The 21,379-nt window shown below is 39.1% G+C and overlaps 2 protein-coding genes across 3 annotated transcripts; both read right to left on the bottom strand.

Annotated features, from left to right (window-relative positions):
- Positions 1 to 9,243: 9,243 nt before the first annotated feature.
- MKKS (MKKS centrosomal shuttling protein) lies at positions 9,244 to 19,442 on the bottom strand. The gene is made up of 4 exons (XM_073339613.2): positions 18,371 to 19,442; positions 15,491 to 15,666; positions 14,681 to 14,791; positions 9,244 to 13,778 (listed from the first exon to the last, which is right to left on the bottom strand). Exons 1-4 carry the CDS (start codon positions 19,359 to 19,361, stop codon positions 13,338 to 13,340), a joined length of 1,719 nt encoding a protein of 572 aa, XP_073195714.1. The 5' UTR covers positions 19,362 to 19,442; the 3' UTR covers positions 9,244 to 13,337.
- LOC140909697 (uncharacterized) lies at positions 15,586 to 19,762 on the bottom strand. Of its 2 annotated transcripts, XR_012158329.2 has the most exons (3): positions 19,609 to 19,762; positions 16,263 to 16,531; positions 15,592 to 15,666 (listed from the first exon to the last, which is right to left on the bottom strand). XR_012158329.2 is itself a non-coding variant. In XM_073339616.1 (2 exons), exon 1 carries the CDS (start codon positions 19,760 to 19,762, stop codon positions 19,610 to 19,612), a length of 153 nt encoding a protein of 50 aa, XP_073195717.1. In that variant the 3' UTR covers positions 15,586 to 15,666; position 19,609. The 2 variants fall into 2 exon arrangements, 1 of the variants encoding a protein (XP_073195717.1); XM_073339616.1 differs by lacking the exon at positions 16,263 to 16,531 and having other exon boundaries at positions 15,586 to 15,666.
- Between the last annotated feature and the right edge of the window lie 1,617 nt (positions 19,763 to 21,379).

Raw genomic sequence — 21,379 nt, 5'->3', positions numbered from 1 at the left:
ATCAAGCACAAACAAACAGAGGCAAATCCACCCCCTGCCTCTATGCTGGCAAAGGGTCCCCAGGCAGTGGAACCTCTTACTGTACTTGACTGTAAGGGTGCAGGGCAGCATGTATTGTGGTAATCCCATTCAGGGATTAGCACACATTGTGCTAGGCACTCTACCCCAAAGAGTTTACAACCTTAAATATATGGTGAGAGACAACAAACAGGGAGATCGTGCTTACTGTCCTAAGCAGTGATGACAGCACACCAACTGCTGTTTCTTAAATATTTATATGATTTATTATTATGATTGTACCCATAGGTTCCAATCAGGTTGGGAGCACCATTGTGTTGGTTCCTGGATGCATGCAAAACAAGACCATCTCTGACCATCTAAATCCACAGAGGAAGGTCAGGGGATGGGGATATACCATAAGAGCAAATGAATCTGATGAAAAATTGTCCCAGCTTTGTTAGTTACCTGCATTGTAGGTTTTTGTTTTGGAGGGGGTTGGGGTGGAGGGGGGCAGGGTGGAGGGAGATAATAAAGGTGGTGAGGGAAGAACAGTCACAGCTTGTCACCTGCTTAGTCATGATCATCAGGTTAGATTTTTGTAGGCATTGTGGCAGAGTCTTAAGGAGAGGCTTAAGGAAGTGGCTGTTCAGATTTTATCTTCTTTTACCAGGGAGTTCCCCCATTCCTACCTTTAGTATCTTTGCTTCTTCCTCTACAGAAGAGTAAACGGCCGCTCAGGAAGAGTTAGACTGTCACAGCTGATGCCCATCATTGACTCCCATGGACAGACGCTGAAAATGCATGAAATGTTCTTTTCATTGCCAAACAATACAATAAACACTTCCGTTCCACATTAAACTGTTCAGAGCCAACAATCATGCACTGATTTGTGAGAAATGCCAATGCTAAATTAGAAATAGAGGGACAATAACGCACAATGAAATTAAAGCAGCCATCAAAGGCCTCAAATAGGGGCACGCTCTTGGGGCTGAAAGAACTCATGGGGAGGATGGGTGGAGAGAGAGGAAAGGCTGGATTTTACAGAGGGTAGCTAAGAAAATGCAGCACGATTTAGAAAGAGCACTCCAGACTACTTATCACTAGGATCACTCTATGCAAGGCTATGGATTTAATCACGTATGGCGTGTTTTTGTTTTTAGCTCGTGGGTATGAGATTAAGACCAGTGTGTCACTGCCTATAAGGTTATTTTCTGGTACTGAAAAGCTCCTATTTGCTGATGAGAAAACAGAAATAATTTGTGTAAGTGGTGGTTAAAGTCGTGAAATTAGTAAATATATTTTAGAATTCAGCTGCTATTACAGACTTGGTCTCAGTAGTAAAATGGAAATGAAATTTGTGTTTTTCTTTCAGGTGCTTCCTGTGACATTGTCTGACTTTTATAGGTGGATATTGATTTTTCTGAGATTGAAAAACAACAGTGCAGTTGCACTTGATGTAGCACTGTTTGCAATGTGGCAGAGGCTAAACTCTGCCCTTCAGCACAGCAAATTAAGGACACAAGCAATCCTTTAAAGTTGAATTTGGGACTTTTCTGGTTCGCACACATTCCCCTGTGTTTGTAATACACTTAGTCCTGGTCATTTTAGCTCTATACCTAAACAAGCAGGAAAATGTTCAAACTGCTTCTTAGCTGAAAAACAAGAACAAAGCAAAGCAAAACCTTCTGAGTAACTATTGGCCTACTGACATAATTAGGCCAGATTCCCAGCTGGTATAAACCAACATAGCTGAATTGACTTCAAGGAACTATGCCAGTTTACACCAGCTAAGGATTTGGCCCATAACATATTTATGCAGAGCATTGACTCGCTGAAAGTGACGTGCAGTGCAGTCAGGATCAATGATATTTCCCATTCCACTTACGTTTTTAAAGCAAAGTCCAATCATGAATCCACAGGGCAGTTAGGATGCACTTTTCTAGATGTGCACTGAGCATCTAATGCACTGAAGTAAATGTTAATAGTGCCGATCTGGACAAAGTGTTCACTAATGGACTGTTGCTGCAGTTTCAACAGGGCAAACCGAAAATATGAATATTTAGTAAAATACAAAACCATTGGCTTCAAAGATCAAGTATACCTGCTGAAAGACTAGTAAATTTAAAGAACAATGACAACTTCACCTTCATGTTTTATCCGTAGGGCCCTACCAAAATTCATTTTGGCTAATGTCATGGTCATAGGATTTTAAAAATTGTGAATTTAATGATTTCAGCTCTTTAAATCTGAAATTTCAGTGTTGTAATAGGGGTCCTGACCCAAAAGGGAGTTGGGGGGAGGGGTGTCGGGGTACTGCTACATTTACTTCTGCGCTGCTGCTGGCAGGGTGCTGCCTTCAGAGCTGGACACCTGGCCAACAGCGGCTGCTCTCCGGCTGCCCATCTCTGAAGTCTGTGCAGAAGTAAGGGTGGCAATACCTCAGCCCCCTAAAATAATCTTGTGACCCCCCCTTCAACTCCCTTTTGGGTCAGGACCCCCAATTTGAGAAACACTGCTCTCCCCCATGAAATCTGTATAGTATAGGGTAAAAGCACACACAAGACCAGATTTCATGGTCCATGACGCATTTTTCATGGCCATGAATTTGGTAGGGCCCTATCTATCTGACTAGAAAACAGTTTCTACTATCAGATTAGTTCAATCTGAGCCTACCTTAAAAATATAAATTCTGTCAAAATCCCATAAGCCAAATGACCATTTTACTTCAAAAATCCCAATGGGCAATTTTTGTTGCTGTGGGCCTAAAATGACAGCAAGTTCTTAACACTTAATGTAGTGCTTTTCATCCACAGAGATCAGTGTTGCTTAAAGAAGAATATCATTGGTCCAATTTTACAGATGGACAATCTGAGGGGCAGAGAGACAAAATGACTTGCTGGAGATCACACAGCAGCTCAGTGGCAGAACCAGGAAGAGAGATAAGGTAGCCTGAGTCCCAGTCCAAAGCTAAAAGAAACAATTACTTGCTGTAACTGTGGTTCTTTGAGATGCAGGTGTATATTCCAACTTAAGTGTGTGCACATCCAGTGTGCCGGAGCCAGAGATTTTGCCAAGCAGTAACCGTAGAGAGGTACTGCTCATGCCTCGTGGCTATGGTCCTTCCCTTGGCTGTATGAATCGGTTCCACCCTGACCCCTTTCAGTGCCTTCACCCCAAATGCCCATGACAGGCGACTCCTATACAGAGGGGATAAAGGGTGGGTCATGGAATATACGTCTACATCACATCTCGAAGACCTACAGTTACAGTAAATAACCATTTCTTCTTCGGGTAGATGAGATGTGTATTCCACTTAGGTCACTCACAAGCAGTACGCCAGGATCAAACTAGGGATTGCAACACCACCCTTCTGAAGCCTGTGTCTCAAAGATATGGTAATAGCATAATGACCCATAAATGGATGGATGGATGGCCACATGGCCGCCCTGGAAATGTCACTGAGGAACACTATCGACATCGCTTGTGCTTCTGTCGAATGAGCTCGTATCTACTGAAGAGAGTTCACAGAAGCTATCACCATATGTTATCTTGATACAGGATATTATCCAGCTAGAGATAGTCTGTGTAGAAACTGCTTGCCCCTTCCTGCGGTCCGCATATGACATGAAGAGGTGAGGCGAAGCATGAAACAGTTCAGTCCTATCCATATAAAAGGTTAGCCATCGCCTGACATCCGAAGTATGGAGGCACTGTTCCTCTGGGATGAATGTAACTTAGGAAAAAACACGGGTAAATACACTGCCTGGTTCAAATGAAACTGAAACCACTTTAGACAAAAATTTTAGGTGCGGTGATTAAGGTATCTTGTCTTTGGAGAACTGTGTGTAAGGACACTCAGCCATCAGGGCTTGCAACTTACACACCCTCATTGCAAATGTAATGGCTATCAGGAATGCAGGTTTCTGAGACAAGAGGAGCAGTGGATAGGATGCAAGGGGCTAGGACGGAGGGCCCATTAGAGCCCCAGTACTGTGTTTAGGTCCCACATGGGGACTGGCTCTCAGACCGCAGAATGTAAACAGAAGTCCTCTTGGAAATCTCATCACCATGGTATTGGAAAAAAAATGATTTTTCCTTGAACAGGGAGGTGAAAAGTTGATGCACTCTCAAGTGAGCGTGAGGCCTGATTTCTGAAAATGTCCTGGATAGACGTCCCCATGGGGGAGCATGGGGTGTGGTGTTGAGAAGCAGCATGTTTAATCAGAGGGGCTATCGATGGTGCAGCCCTGGAAAAGTCTTAGGCCAGCAGTGAGGTCGGGACTGAAAGGCAAAGGAGGTCTGTGGTTGCCTGGCATGCCAACCCTGTAGAAACAGTCAGTACTGGCATTGCCCTCATCAGTCCCAGACTCAATGGACACCCAGAGGCCAGAACCGGCATTGATGGTACAGGGTTTTTGCTCTCCCTACTTGGTACTGGGGAAGGGGCAGAAGTACCCACGCTATCCCATGTTCCAGCACTGGCTCTGTGCCAGTCCACACTTTTTCTGGGAGAGGCAGAGAGTCACCCCGAGACTTGGAGCAGTCTCGATTGGTCTTCTGAGACCTTTCCCTTGGTGCCGGGAAAGAACAGGAGGCTGCAGCCCTCTCAGAGCCCGAGGGCCATCTTCAGCCTGATCCAGTACTGAGGCCTTCACGGCCTGTTCAAGCAGGTGCTGCCTGAGGCAAAGGTCCCCAGCTACCTGAGTCCTTTTCTTGAATTTCTGAAGATCGAACAATGCGCCACCTGATCTAGCCAAGGGAGGAGGCACAGCCACAGGCATGAGTACTGCTCCTCTTCAGGTACTGCTAGGCAAAATCTCCTGCTCCAGCCTGCTGGGCGTGCACACACCTAAGTGGAATACACGCCTGCCTCTACTGGAAGCAGAATGGTTATTAGTGGTGGGTCTACTGAAAATAGAAATATAATAATAGAAATGCTGAAGGACCCTGTGCTGCTCCATTGTCGGGACTTATTCAAGAATCCTTTGAACTCGGTCTGAAGTCTTATGTCTCGTCTACATTTAAAGCTTAGGCTGACACAGTTATGGCTTGCAGGGGTCTGAAAAAATCTACACTGACCTTACCACTGGTGTAGATACACAGGTAGGTCAACGGAAGAATGCTTCTGTCAACCTAGCTGCTGTCACTTAGGTGGAGTTCCTATAGCAATGAAAAAGCCTTAAGCTGCAGTCCTGCTCTGAAGAGTGACTGAGAAAATAACACCTTACTCAACAGACTTGCTGCTTGTGTATATTCAGAGCCAGAGCTGCTGACATGAGGGATAAAAATAAGCTTGTGCAGCTTTTTATTCCTGTTAGCCCTGCAGCACCAACACAGCTGCAAAGGAGAGCTGGATTTTATTCCTTCGTATGTGCCATCAACAGGATTGTTTACTAAGCTTCAATTAAATTCCCTGAGCAAATCTACTGAAGGCAATAGAGGATCGCTGTGGGCATGGCTTGAAGACAATGGGGTTGCACAGGTGTCACTAATTTGGCCTCCAGAAGCTTTATAATAGATGATGAAGTGCAAGAAGGAAAAAAACCTCTGACCAAATGATTCTTAAGTATTTATCCAGTGTAGAACAGTCACTGGATCAGAGAAAGGACTCTGTAGTCTAGTGGTTAAGCATCCAGCTGCAAAACCTCTCTTCAAATCCCCCCCACCTGGGGTATCCCACGTCCAAGATGACTGCTCTAGTTATTGGGCTAAAAGTTAAAGGTGGGCACCACCTTCTTTCCCCCCCCCCTCTGTTTTGTGTTGAGTGATGCAGGCACTTAACTCACTCCTGCAAGAACAACTTAAGTCCCTAATTGGCATGACTACAGGCAGCAGGTTCCCATTTGTGGATTGCTGAACAGAGATAGGGGCTCCCCTGCAGCCCAGATTTAGGTGCCTAACTCTGTGAGGCCATAGCAAACACTTGTCATCTGCACCTCCCATTGACTATCTTAGGCAGCACCTGGACTGGCATGCTGGCTTCTGTGGATTGCATTCTAAGGTGCCTCTCTTTCCCCATTCATTGGCTAGGAAGCCTGGGTGCCTAACTCAGGCATTGTGGATTGCATTGTTGTTCCCATGACTTTTTCTAGGCACCTAAAAATTAGGCATTGTGAGAGTGTTGCAAGTGAAGAGCCTAAGGTTACACAAGAACTCTGGGGCAGAATAGGGAATTGACCAGGCCCCAGACTAGTGCCCTAACCACTGGCCATCCTTCTCAATCAAGCACTGGCATATTAACCTGTGGTGTCATTAACAGATTACTATTCATACATGAAATAGACTTTTAAAATGCTTGTAGCTAGATCAAATCAAAGTCAGTTTGCACCAGGTCACGAGAAAGTACCTCCAATCTCATTATCTTCCAACACCAAAAACGTTCTCTTGCCTCTTGCTGAGACACTGGAGATGTTCCTAGAAAATCTTTAGCAATCATATCTCTCGATTTTTTTTGCAAAAAAAATCGAGAGATATGATTGCGTGTCTAGATGCAATTGAATTACATCTGATCTCTATATATCAGATGTAATTCAATTGTTTTACAGTGCCTTTAAGTAGATTTTTTTTAGCAAAATAAACAAAGACACAAGCAACAGTTTCTACTTTACTGAAAATTAAAGCAACTGTCATTTTAACAGTACAGGCAGTCCTCGACTTTATGACATTCGATGTATGAGGAACGGCACTTACGATGTTTCTGAATTGACACCCTGATTTGACTTACAATCTTTGTTTCGACTTTACGATGCTCGGTCCTGCAATGGAGTGGATTGCGGTTCCGACATTTTGACTTATGGCGCAATTTTCAGGAACCAATTGTGTCGTAAGCCCGAGGACTGCCTGTATTCATTACATTTCCAATTCTTGCATTGGATGGTAAGCTGCTACTAAAAATACATATAGTATTCATGGTACTAGATGTTACACATTCTTCATTAACTGAAGTATTACCAGCAGTCTTTCTATGTCTTAAGATACACTCCATCATTTGGCTTAATTATTCCTGATGTTTTCATAGCTTGCCTCATATAGTGTAGGATCAAGAGCTGAAAATCTTGGTACAAAAATAACTTAACACAGCCTGTCTCTTAACCCAAACAGCTTATGCTTTACACATTTTCAATTGATGTTTTATAATAGTGTAATAATTACTTCAAGTTAAATGTAAGACACTTTAATAGGTTTCTCTATGCATCATTCCTTGTTTATGAAAAGAATAACTAGATTACTTATGCTCAGAGTGAATAAAAATTCTGTGCTGGTAAAATTTTTTTTTTTTTTCAAAACTGAGTTACACAAAGTAGATTGTCAGCATTTTTATCCAATATACATGTATATTCATTTGAAATACAAAATGAAAAGACCAGAAGACAGACATTAGGCAGATTTGGCCACATGAGTAATTCAGAGCTAATTTATGCCAAAACCAGCTTGTCCCATGTGACCAGAAAACTGCGGGGGGGGGGGGAGGAAGAGGGGAGAGAAAATGAATCTTGAGCAAGAACTGTAACTCCCTGTTTGATCTTGGCCGCAAGCTATAAACGAGCAAAGAAAAAGAGGTTTCTATCATTCAGGCTTAAGTTCAAAACAAGGCAGCATAGTTTAAAGCTTTATTTAATCTAAAGATGGCATGTGCAGTCAAGGAATGAATTGAATAGTAAGTGGGACACTTATCTGCATCTTTGCTTAAGATGGTGTTAGAAACTTTATTATTTATAAACTGTCTTGTTTTCTGCAGAACAGTCAGGTGCAACCATACAAAAGACCTCCTATTTCCTAAGTTAGTCTGTGATTCCTTTTCAAGTCTTCCCTTAATAAGTCCAGGTTGGTTTTTTAAGCATTTGCTATATGAACTAGTTCTATGCATTGAAAATTCGCTTGCAGCAATTTAAAGTCAGATAGCGTGGACAGTATATGGCAAAAAGATCTTCTGAACAAAATATGAAAGTAAGAAGTGGGTCAACAAGTCTTTTTTTTAAGTCTGAAGTTAAAAATGAGTAATTCAGTAGTTTATTTGACTGTGTAAAGCATATAGTGAAGGTGCAGAAATTCTATTTGATATGTATGCTCCTTGTTGAATAACTCAATTTAATTTCCCCTACTAATCTGAAGGGAGCTATCAAACATTCTACCTTTACATGGTACATGGGGGTACATCAGACAATATCATTTAACTTCAGTTTTTACATATATTTAAAGGCACCTTCAAGCTTACTGGAAGGACATGACTTTACTCTTCCTATTTTGCAATGTAATTTTTTCACCTACAAAAGATTTGGGTAAGGTACATGAGACCTGCCTTCTATAGTGGGCTCTGCACCAGGCTTCATAAGTCACTTGGGCAAGTCACAGTCTTTCTATGCCTCAGTCTTTTTCTATAATATGAGGATTACATTTCCGCCTCACTGGAGTACTGCGAGGATAAACTCACTGTTTCTAAAGCATTTTGAAAAGTTTGGCTAGAAGGCACACAATGGATACACACTCTAAGGTGCCACAAGGACTCCTCGTTGTTTTTGCTAATACAGACTAACACAGCTACCCCTCTGAAACCTGACAAGCAAAATAGTAGTCTTTCTTTCAAATGAACTTTTTTTTAAAAAAATTATGTATTTCCATGAGAACAAAATGGCAGCAGAGCAGCCTTATTGAACCTATACAGCAAAATAGCTTGATTCAAGGTTGTGAGAACTGAATGAGGTCGTTTGAGTGCCTGGATTAGGCCCATAAAGAGTTGGCTTCCTTTGTCTCCATGTTACTTTCAGTTTTGAGGAATGATGTTAAAATTGCAGTTGCTAGGAAAGTTTTGTGCTGGTTGTAACAACACGGTATATAGCAGCACTTTAAAAAAATAAAGAGGGTGGGTCGGTGTTGGAAGGCAGTTGGAAGGTAGTGTCAGCATGAGATATTCTAGAAAAATAGATTCTGGGTGTGATGGGTTCCCCCTGGGGTGCCAACTGGAACGGGGGTACTACTGAGCCACACTGACCGACCAGCCTGGGCTCCCTTCACACTGCCAAGCCCTCTCCCAGACGTAATCAGCTCTGCATGGGGAGGCTACAGTGAAGGAACTGCCCAGCTACTCAAGTGCACACCCCCCTCTGGAGTATAAACCCAAAAATATACCGTCTTGCACTGCACAGAGATTTGTACAGCGTAAGCTCATGAAATTTTCCCCCTCCCTCAATGTGGTGAGGGATATGCAATAGCTTTCTGCCCCAAGTTATGATTCTCAAACACTGGTTTCAGACAAAGCAAAAACCAGTTTATTAACCACAACAGATAGATTTTAAGTGATTATAAGGAATAGCAAACAGATCAAAGCAGATTACCTAGCAAACAAACAAAACACGCAAACAAAGCTTAATATACAAAAGAGATTGGATATGAGTAGCAAATTCTCACCCTAAATGATGATTCAAGCAGCCTGCAGAGATTCTTAAGGGGCCATCTGCATTTGCTTACAGCTTAAAAACCCCAGGTATTCCTTTCACAGGCTAAAAATCCCTTTAGCCTGGGTCCAGCACTTCCCCCCAGTTCAGTCCTTGTTCGTCAGGTGTTTTCAAGAGTCTCTTTAGGGCAGGGAGTCAGTGAAGAATCATGATGATGTCACTCCCCTTCCTTAAATAGCTTTTGTATATGGCGGGAACCCTTTGTCTCAAAACTTGATTCCTACGCCAGTCAGTGGAAAAACACTGGTATTCCAAGATGGAATGGAACACCAGGTGAACTGGTTACATGTCCCTGTAGTGCCACAGCAGCCATTGCTCAGAGGCCATTTGTAGCATCCTCAGGAAGACCCCCAGGGGGGAAATAAGCTCCTTCTAAGACTTATTGTTTTCTCCCTAATGGTTCATTAACTTGAATGGGCCCTTCCCAGCCAGCCATCTAGACTGACAGCCTTTTGCCTAGTGAGCGTTTCCCAGGTGTAAACACATTTGTGATACAGATACATTGTCAATATTCCTAACTTCAGATACAAAATGACACATGCATACAAACAGGATAATCATATTCATAAATCATAACCTTTCCAATGATAGCTCACATGATCCATCTTACATAAAATACATCAGAAGTATGCCATAATTTAAATTTTTTAGAGTGTTTAGCAGGATCATTTGGCTCCAGGCTGCTTCCAGAGGGAATCTCTTTTGCAAGGGACAGGTAAATGTTTTTTTTTTAGATATTTCAGAATTCCTTAAACAGAACAAGGCCAATTTCTCCACATGAATAAAGCAAAGTTATTTTATGGTACTGTATTAACTTCTTGTACAGATCTCCTCCTCCCTAACAAAGGATAGCCTTCACAGAAGTAACTGCAGAAGGGGGAGGAATTAAAAAATTAAAAACCACACAGGATTATGTTTCTCTAGTTCAGCCATCCTGGGTGAGAGGGGGTTTGGGATGCTGTAGAGGTGTGAACAGTGGTCTGTAGAGATAGAATATCAGGGAGAATTAATCCCTAATACTGTAGATCTCCAAACGCAACTTTTGTGTTTTGCTAGTACTTCCCTCCCCATTGGCTGACCAACTTCTGAGCCATGCTCCCATTGCCTCTTCACTGTAGCTGCATATTCTGACATCTCCTGTGGAGCAACATTACCATGAAGTTGGGGTTTAATCTCAGAGTGAAGGATTAGAAGAAACTCAGTGGGGGGAGTGGAGGGGGGGAGGAGAGATCCTTAGGTATTGCAAACTGTCATAGCTTTCTGGAGTTCTGACTGTTTACATCAGCTGAGGATCTGCCCCATGATGTGGAACTGCTATTACCCATTTCCATGTGTACCTGCTAATTTCTATGCACCTTTCTACCTTCCATCCATATAAACAGAGATAAATATGTACCTCAGTCTTTAAATTAGTTCAATGAACAAATAAACTGGAATTTGCTGGTCCAGGATCACCATGTTCCCAGATTATACTAGAATGCTACTTTAACCAACAAGACTTTTTCTAGAAAGTATTGAATGGACAAGATTTCTCATCTAAAACTCCAGAACAGTCATCTGTTTTTGAAGATAATAAAACTACTAAAAGAGTCCTGAAAACAAGTTATGGTGAAAGTCAGAAACTCCAAAATCATGTTTATGATGACAAAAGAAATATTTATGAAAATAAATGAGAAGATGGCATATGATTAAAGAACATATTGAAAGAGCTGCACTAAATCCTAACCGCGTGAATCCCATTATTATTAAGAGCTGCACAGCTAAAACCTTCAACAACTTTGAAAGTTTACTGATGGGGTAGAACAAATAAATACAATAATCAGGGTTCCAAGTATTAACTTTTACATAGGAAATCAAAATGATACAATGGATTGTTATATTGGTGACCTACCTGTCTATATATCATATATAGCACACTTAATAAACAGAAGCAAAGTACAGTATTTTTTATTCCATATTCATAACATTTTTCTATAACAGATATTGCTCACTGCACCAAACCAATTGTACAACATAGGTGTAATAGAGTTTTTCACTGGATTATAATAATGACTCTGCTAGGTAACAAGTACGAAGGCAAACTTTTGTTCATTATCTAACGGAAAGAAAATAATAGACACTTACTATCACAGAACAATCAAACTTTGTGCCACTAATTGTGGTTGAAAATATCTGGCATCTATGCAATCCCAGCACATGTGCCTAAAAGTACCAACTCCTGAGTTAGTCAGCTGTGATGTTTTAATATTTTCTCTTTTGTATAATCTTTTATGTATTATATAAATCTATTGGTGTTTTTTTGCAGGGGGCAAAAGATGAGCAGGGTGGTCAAACAGGTGGAGGCAGAGTAAGGAAGGGCAGATAGGCAAAATCAGGGATAGAGGATAGGAGCTGGGGTTAAAAAAGGAATAGAGGCACTGCTAGAGAGTGATGGAAGGGGACTACTGCAGATTATAGAGAGGTAGAGAATATAAAATGGAGTGAGCAATCTGCAGTGTTTGCAGAAATAGGATGTAGGTGACAGAAGGGCTCCTCCCCCTCTCGCTGAACAGCACATCTCAGCACCCACTTCTCAGGTCCAGCAGGGAGGGTAAGGAGGGGGGTGGGGGAGACATGGGGTAGTCAGGGCTATAAACTCCACTGAAAACTATATTTTTGTTAGTTCTCAGTAGAGTGTGTAGCCTGCTCAGTAAAAAGAAAATGAAGCAGGGGTCCCATACAACATTCCCTCTACATTTGTTACAGAAATTGAAATATACGGAGTGAATGAGGTGGGAAGAAAAGGGATAGCCTCATGATCAAGGCAGTTGAAAGCTGCCCTTGGGCACTGGATTCTATCCCTGCCTCAGCCACAAGAGTTTCTACATGATGTTGGGCAAATCACTTAAAGCAAGCTTTTCAAAGATGGTCACAAACTGTGTATTTTCTTGGTGCTTAATTTGAGACCCTGTAGTCTGATTTGCAAAAACACTCTCAGCTGCAAGTGAAGTTAATGGAAGCTGTGCTTTTAACATATAAAGTGCTACACAATGCTAAGTATTTTGAAAAATCAGGTCTTAAGCAGCTCAAATTGGACAACCAAAATTATTGCAAACCTTTTACCTTAATCTTCCTGTGCCTGGGTTCCTACTCTATAAAATGGGGATACTAGCTCCTCATCTCACAAGAGTATTACGAGAATAATTTAATGTTTGTGAAGCATGCAGATACTACAGAGAAGAGAGCCATACAAAAGCTCATGAAGAAACTAATAATTCTGTCTTCAGAGCATGGTTTGAATAGCATGAAGTAAATAAGACATGGAGTCACATGAGGATATAACAAAATATTAAATAGCTGCTCACTCAGTCAGCACTGGTCATTCGGTGGACTGAATGAGTCAGGGGTCTTGTGGAAAAAGTACAATGTGATTAGATAATTAAAGACTGAATCATACCACATACACACAAGGAGGCTGTATTAAGGTTGCACAGGCAACCTTAATGCTGGCACTTCCTAAATTTTGAATGCTTCACTTTGCAACCTTCATCTTCCCTTAATGTAGTTTTTTGTGTGTGTAATAACACATATTTGCATATATAGTTTGAATGTATAGAATACAGTATAGTCTGAATTCTCAATCATGTGTTGCTAAAATTTGGCTATGTCTGAGTGCACACTAGACTATTAATGTTTAGTTTTTCTAACAAAATGGTAAATATAATTGCAAATGTTTATAACTGGAGTAGGAATCAAACAAGTAGCTTAATGAGCAACTATGCTTGACATTAAAATTCTGTTTATAGACTCTGATCCTGCATAGTAGTCTCTTAATATATTATTTATGCTGCTTTGGAACCTTTTCAAATAAATATGAAGTTCAAAACAATGCAGATGAAAACTAAACTAATTTTGATCTTCAACTATATATGACAAATCCAAAATCAGATTGGCTGTCTCCACTGCCACTTGCAGACCACTACATTTTGCAGTAAAACAGTCCAGTACAAGATCGTCAGTGGAGTTTATAGAAGGCTCATTAGAGCAGATTTGTGGAGTAAAAGGGATACATTGGCTTCGTAAAACTGTCCAGTTGAGATTCTGCTGGTTATTGTAAATCCCACAACCACACTTCAAAACTAAATCTGACCAGTTACAGTCAGAGGGAAAACCTGATTGAACAGACCAAAAATGTCCATAAACCATGTCAGTAAGAATTTCACCATCATCGTGCTCCAGGCAGCAAGCTACACACTCCAGCGAGTGGCAAAAGGCATCAGCAACCAACTGGTATTGTGTCCGAGAACAATCTATGGCTTTCAAAACACTAGTAGGAAGGGTAAAACTCTAAAAAGATAAAATAATACAAATAATTAGACAACTGTAAATATGTGTACTTTGCACAAACAGGAAAACAAACTAGTAAACAGCTTATTTATTACTGAGCACACACAAAATAGTCTCCTACCAAACTACGGGATAATAGCTTTGCTGTTTTTAATAAAAGCAATTTTCCCTCTCTTGGTATTAACACCTCCTCATCAATTATTGGGAGTGGACGACATCCACCCTGACCCGAAATTGGTCTTCAACATTGGTTCTCCGCTTGTAAGGTAACTCCCTTCTCTTCATGTGCCAATATATATTTATGCCTGTATTTGTAATTTTCACTCAATGCATCTGAAGAAGTGGGTTTTTTATCCATGAAAGCTTATGCCCAAATAAATTTGTTAGTCTTTAAGGTGCCACCGGACTCCTCGTTGTTTTTGTTTTTAACAAGCAGTCCAAGTTAACATTTTTAACTGAGGAAAAAATTGTTAATGTGATGGCACAATTCAAATATAAAAGGTTTCCCACAAGTAAAATCAAAGCCAAAAAAGTCTTATCCTTATTAGCATTCAAGACAAAATAATTCTGTACACTCTTGTTTTCAATTAAATATTATAGGAATAAAATGAATGAACTTTTGCTACGGTAAATGGAAATCTGAAGACCTGTTAAAGAATAAAAATACAGTATTTCTTACGTAATAAGTCCTGAGGCAGTATTTATCAGCACATTAAAATCTCATACGATTTCATTTTATATTAGTCATTCTTTGGAAAATAAAATGCAACACTCAATGTCAACTGAATCTGCTAAAGACAAGTGAGATGCTTCAACTCTGTTCGTAATCCCATATAAACTAAATTCCTTGTCATCTTAAGTGAATTAAGCAGTTTTAAATATCCTCTCAAGGCCTTACATACCTTGTGTCTTATGTATGAGGCCAAATGAGTTTCTGTGCAGCCACCTCCTAACAGTGCCAATGGTTGCTTGATTGTTAGTTGTAAGACATGTTCTGCAGTTTGACATGCAAGCTGAAGAGCAAGAAAAAATTGTCATTGCATATATCACTAAAGCAGGAAAAAAATCTTGTTTTAAAAAGGTTTAAAAATTTTGTTTTTTAGGATATACTTTTAAAGTGCAGTTCTTCTCTAAGACGTGTAAATGTACAGATGGCACTTGCTTACTCACAGATCTGCTCTGCGTGATTTCAGTATCATAGCTGCTTACATAGTGAACAAACAAGCTTTTGGTATTCACGCTGCTTAACATTGCAGATCACAGCCAAGAGTGCTGCATTCTGTTCCTCATTTTGCATAATCAAAATTACAGTACTTACTAAGTTTCAATCAGTTACAAACATGGAGCCCCATGTCAGCATAGAACCACACTTTAACTATCTAAATTACTCAAGTGTGAGTGTTTCCAAGTGAAGTGTCAGCAGTGACCCTGAAGCTTTCCTCACACAACGGAGAAAAAGTGAAATAACATCCTCCATTTCTTTCCAAAGTGGTGGCCTCTGAAAAGGGGAAGAAATAACTATGTGCAAAATGGTGTGGAAAAAATTCTTTGTTTCTGCTGTATTCATTGAGATGGGCTGGTGATCAAGGAAAAGTCTTCTGGTTATAGTGACTGAAACTGTTAATAAACCTTTCGTCACACAATGCTCTCCCAACCTTCTCCCTTCAGAAGAATATACATTTTTATTAGATATTTTGAAAAACTTTGCCTACCTTCAGCTCATCCCATGCCATTTCATTTCTGTTACAGAGTATCAAGCTGCAGACAAGTGTGTCATTGGGAATTAGATGCAAGAAATGTTTTGAAACAAAACTCTCAGTGCTCAAGTCCTTCAGACTGCCATAACAAGCAGGAGATACAGAATGTAGGGCAGCAATGGGCTGTGAACCTGTACAATTAAGAAAAAGCAAAGAACAGCATCTATTATCTTATCAGAATAGCTGTCTACTGTGTATTGTAGAACATGGACTGAAAGGTTGTTTTGCTTATATTTTAAAGTTACAAATGCTTTTCAAGACATATTCATGTAAATTTTCAAACAATGATGGAAGTCATGCAGACACAAACCAGTATAGTGATTTGAAAATATAGGTTCTGGTACTAGTTAATTATAAAAGTAGGAATTTTATTATTTAGATTAGGCAATTTAAAAAGGCTGCATCTGTAAGCAATGTTTACCATGGGACTCTAGCCTGGAGTGCTGTAAGCAGCATCCATGCGTCAGCTTTAGAGCTGGCCAGAAAAAGTTCTCATTAATGTTTGAAAAATCTGGTTTCTAACCAGCTGTGGCCATATTCTGCTAGTCTCACTGGTGACATGTCTTGCTCAGATTGGAAAGGTAGATTGAAAAGACTGGAGAAAAAGAATTTCTGCTGCACAGAATGGCAAGCAAAGAGATTTAAAATTATAACACTGAACTTCTTAGTTTTCAAGCTTTTAATTAAAACTTTATAAATATTGTATTTAAGGAGAAAAAATAATTACCCTTAACTTGACTTTACCAAAGTTGCCTGGGAATATAATTTTCTGAACCTTCACTTCCCACCTTTTTTTTTTCTTCTTCTTCCCCAAATAGAAATAATTTTAAATCTGTTTTCTCATTAAAGGTTTCATCTTTATGATAGTCATATATTTCATTCTCTTAAAAGATCCAGTGACTTGCCCTCTTGAGGGTTTTGTATGTTGGTAAGTTATAGCAAAATAGCTGAACCAATTTCAATGAAAGACTCGAGAATTGCCAAGATGCAATCTGGCTGCAGCAGAGATGAAAAGAAAACAGGAACTCAAGTTACAACATATGAACATGAACTAAGACTTCAGCTGGGCTAGTAGTTTAAAATGTGTTGGACCTATTAAATAGGTATAAACTTTTTTGTAAAACAAATGACATTTGATTTAAAATAATGAAAGCATTACTGTAAGCATTTTCCCATTGTAACTTTGTACCTCCTGCCTCACCATTACCAGATTATGGCTTTTCATAACAGTATCCCTATTTATTTCTTTATGAACAGTGGCACACAAATAGTGGACCCAAATTGGACCTAGCCTAAAGTTGTTATAAGTTAGTGAAGGAAGCTTCTAAACTGATGCCGATACTTGAGATGAGTGTATTACAAGTACCTAGATGTTTAAACTGATGGGGAAAGCCACCATGTTGTATAACATCAAAAACATCTGTTCAGTAGCACCAGGTAACCACTATGCTTGGTATGCAAACTTTTGGCATTTTGATTAACTAAAAACAGAGGGGGAAATGTTTGATGGTTACAAAAAATGTGAAGATTTTATTTTCAATCTTGACAGTGTAGTAGTGGAGTGTATTTGGCAATGCTATTTTTATATTAATTAAAGTCTTTATCTCCTGAGACTGTTCTATTTTTAGCCAGGAAAACAGCTACTGGTTCATAAAGGTAAAGGAACACCAGAAATCTTAAAAGTTAATGAGAAATAAGAGCACAGCTCTTACAGTATCTAGCAACACAGAAAGAATTTGGTTTCTGTCTGTAACTTTTCCCAATCGTTCAGGACTAAAGTACTTTGAAAGTTAACTAATCCTGAAAAAGTCTGAATTGTTTCAAAGCTTTTCTAAGGATGGCAAGTCCTGACATATTAGACCCTAATCATATAATTCTTATGTTTCTCTTTCCCCACCCTTGAACACACAGACTCCAATTCTACTCACAACTCTGACATTATAGCAGCTGAATTTAATGTTTTACCATCTGAAGCTAGGTCCTACATTTTCAAATAGTACTGTATAAATGTACAGCAGTGTTTTCTACCTATAACTGTTGTCACAGCTATCATGACACTAAAATTTTTGAACCTGAAGTGGAGAGGAAAGGAAAATAGTAATTGGAATGTCATTTTGTGATTTGAAATCAACACCACAAATGACTAGGAGCAATTTCTATACATATATTTAGAAAGATGAGATTCTTCTTACTTTTCACTAGCAAATCTCACCATTTTTAGTCTTGGTATTTCACAAAACATACTTAACTATTGTAACCATCTAGCCGTGCTTTTTTAGTACTGGTTCAGGAATGATAGCACATCTTGGCTCATGAGCAGTACAACTTTTATTTCCTTGATAACAACATTACTTGCCAGTGGAATTTTTTTTTAAAGGGTCTCTATTTTACAGTATATGAGCTATACATCGAGTGTTTATACCAAATAATTAAATCTTCCATTATTGTTTAATGTTATATAAAACACAGGGTTTAGACCTTGATTCTATCTGCTCTAGGTAACAGAGTGGGTAATTGTCTTGTAAATATCATTTATTGTGCTTCTGTAGACACATGCAGTAATGACTTTTACGAAACAACTTATAGGATATGGCCACATATGTGAAGGCAGGATCAAGCTCTCTTTGCCAAAGAGTTTGAAATAAAGATGTATATCATGAGATTCTAGTTTGTTGGATTTCAAACAGTACACTATTCAATCTTAGCAAATTGATGATACATAAGATACATCCATCTCAGATACAGGAAAGATGGATTACCATCTTACTTTATGACATTTCTATGTTTCCTTTGAGACCAATGTTATGGATGCCATGTACAAAGTTCATTTATTACCTGTCATTTGACTCAGGGGCTCCATCATAGATACTCCAATTCTGTCTATAGTGATGACATGGTGCTCTTTCAGGTATTGTTTCAAAGATGGGTGGATAACTTTCTGGCACACTACAAGGCCTACTCGGTCATTAACCAACTGCTTTCCTAAATTAAGCAACTGATCCAATACTGCTACTTCTAGAGAAATTCCATGATGGACAATTACAGTTCCTTCTCCAATATTGGAAAGGTCTCCTGACAAAGAGATACAGAAGAGTGCCATCTTGATAGTGCTTGAAGAAACTCTTTTGACAGGAAACGTTCTTGCCAATTGAAATTCTGGTACTTCTATTAGTAGTCCAGGTAATACAGTAGAATCCATAACTCTTTTTTCCTTCACAGGAACAATTACACACTTTCCTAAAACAACATTAGTTTCAATGGTATGCGGAATTGTAACCAAAAAAGCCTTTAAAACCAATGTGCTGAGGTGATTGGCTTCTGTTTTGTTAAGCATGCAGGCAGGTTTGCTTGCTAATATGCTACGTACCAAAGAAAGAAGAGTCTTAATACTGTCAAAATCCACCGATATTCGGCAACCACAGGCCTCAGACTTGAGATAGTCAGTACATAAGCTCAAAAGATGTCTACTTATTTTAGTGACAGTACAGGGCGCAAAGTTTATTCTTTGAAAATTTTCAACCAAGCTACAGCAAAGAATGGCTGTAAATAAGCCACAGTCGCTGAAGCGTGATATATGATTCTGTACAGAGGCTGTCAGAACCTTTAATACTGGATGGGTGATAGAAAGGCCACCAAGCAAGGCAGAAGATTGTGAAGTTGTGCGAACATAGCCTCCCATACCATTGTGGAGCTGTTTGAGTCTACCAGTAGGGCCATAGCAAGACTTTACTATTCCACTTAACACAGACAGAGAGAAACTAACTCTCTCTTTAGTTAGAGGTTCATTAGTACACAATGAAGGCTTTTTAGCTTCAATGCGAGACATCCTCAAGAAAAGATTTTCATTCTGACCAACAAAATTTCAAGTTTATTCCATTTTCCTTGAATCCATAAATTATGGATGTTTTAATCTACAGAAGTATATTTTTACTCTTTGTAACCAAGCACATTATAAAAGAGAAACCTTGCATACAGAATGACAACTATGTCCATGTAGCTGTTCATAGTTTAATATTTAACAAATTATACAACTATAAGTGATAAGTTAATATGTGATGATTGCAGAAAATTACTTCATTCTCCAAGATCCTTTTGTTTAATTTCCAAGGCTGATTTAGCAGAGTTCTTTGCAGCTCTTTGTATAAAATAGGTACCAAGATGAACACCCAGAAATGAAAGCCCTGCCACAAGCAGCCAGTTCTTTTTAATCCAGCTAGTTTTTCTCATTTTTTCTTTTGATGGTAAGATTGCAGATGCAAACTTTCAAGGTTAATTATACCTACAATAAAGAAATAACAGGATATTAGTATAACCTTTTATACAATATATTGTATAGTGACTACAACTGTCTCTTATGAGAAATCAGATTGTATCTATGTTAATAATCAATAACTGAGCAAATCAGCATTGATTTAAGGCAAGACCACTAATTTGGCACCTTTATTCTTCCCCATGCACACGCAAACACTTAACTGTACTACGTTTTAATAGGGCTGTCAACATCTGCTGGGTCATCATCCAAGACTGCTATAACATGAAATATATGGCACAATGCGGGTAAAACAGAGCAGGGGACACACAATTCTCCTCCAATTTAATTAATACATTATTTTTGTAATAAGTGTCATCAACATGGAAGCATGTCCTCTGCAATGGTGGCCGAAGCATGAAGGGGCATATGAATATTTAGCATATCTGGCATGTAAATACCTTGCAATGCCAGATCTCACTTTCTGGTGACACTGTAAATACAAAGACGGCAGCATTATCTCCTGTAAATGTAAACAAACTTGTTTGTCTTAGAGATTGGCTGAACAAGAAGTAGGACTGAGTGGACTTGTAGGCTCTGAAGTTTTACATTGTTTTGTTTTTGAGTGCAGTTATGTAACAAAAAAAATCTACCTTTGTAAGGTGCACTTTCACGACAAAGAGACTGCTCTACAGTACTTGTACGAGGTGAATTAAAAATATTATTTTTTGTTTATGATGTTTACAGTGCAAATATTTATAATAATAATATACACTTTGATTTCAGTTACAACACAGAACACAATATATATGAAAATGCAGAAAAACATCCAAAATATTTAATAAATTTCAACTGGTATTCTATTGTTTAACTGTGCAATTAAAACGGCGATTAATTTTTTTGAGTTAATCGCATGAGTTAATGTCAATTAATCGAAAGCCCTACTTTTTAACTGAGATGAGAAAACCTGCTACAGTTAAATATAGTGCAGGAAGGCACTGCTCAAACACTTATGCATTTCTGCCAGTTAACCTCTTCAATGACGACTTGTAATATCCATCCCATTTTACCCCAGTCTTCAAAGAGCAGGCCCTTACCAACTGTAACAGATTGTGCTAAAATATGAGTCTATATTGATTTTGATAACCTCATTTTACTTTAGATCTATACAGGTAAGAAGCTAGTACATTAATACCAACCTCCCTAAATGTGCAATCACTTCAAAACAAAATGTTTTCTTGTGTTCAGAAGTCTAGGAACTCATTCCCTTTTTTATGGGGGTCGGGGGCATAGAATGGCCCTTTAACTTGTAGCCTGTGACACCTTGACATGTTTAAATTTACACACTTTTCTCCGCTCACTTCTAAATACTTCAAAATTTAAAGGTGTTATTTTTAAATTTAAAATTAATATTCTTTGAGCTATTGTAATCATCCACCATTTTATCACTCAGTGGCTTACACTTCCGAAACCTTGTTCAAGACATGTTTAAATCCTTAAATCACATCAAACTGGTGGAAAACAAAATACCAAGCTAGTAATAAAAATAATTCAGACTAAAATTATGTAATTAAATTGTTGCACAAGATGTTAAA

This window comes from Lepidochelys kempii, chromosome 3, assembly GCF_965140285.1.
Source record: "Lepidochelys kempii isolate rLepKem1 chromosome 3, rLepKem1.hap1, whole genome shotgun sequence".
In the NCBI taxonomy this organism is placed as follows: Eukaryota; Metazoa; Chordata; order Testudines; family Cheloniidae; genus Lepidochelys; species Lepidochelys kempii.
Note: the sequence above shows the minus strand (reverse complement) of the source record. Positions and strands in the feature narration are given on the sequence as shown.

Bases quoted from the DNA above. Each gene is read 5' to 3' on its own strand.
- MKKS (XM_073339613.2), bottom strand. From the start codon at position 19,361: ATGTCTCGCATTGAAGCTAAAAAGCCTTCATTGTGTACTAATGAACCT. The intron at 14,792-15,490 runs GTAGGCAAAGTT...CTTGCTCTTCAG, and splicing joins TGGCATGGGATGAGCTGAAG to CTTGCATGTCAAACTGCAGA. The intron at 13,779-14,680 runs GTATGTAAGGCC...TTATCTTTTTAG, and splicing joins CCTCATACATAAGACACAAG to AGTTTTACCCTTCCTACTAG.
- LOC140909697 (XM_073339616.1), bottom strand. From the start codon at position 19,762: ATGAGAAAAACTAGCTGGATTAAAAAGAACTGGCTGCTTGTGGCAGGG.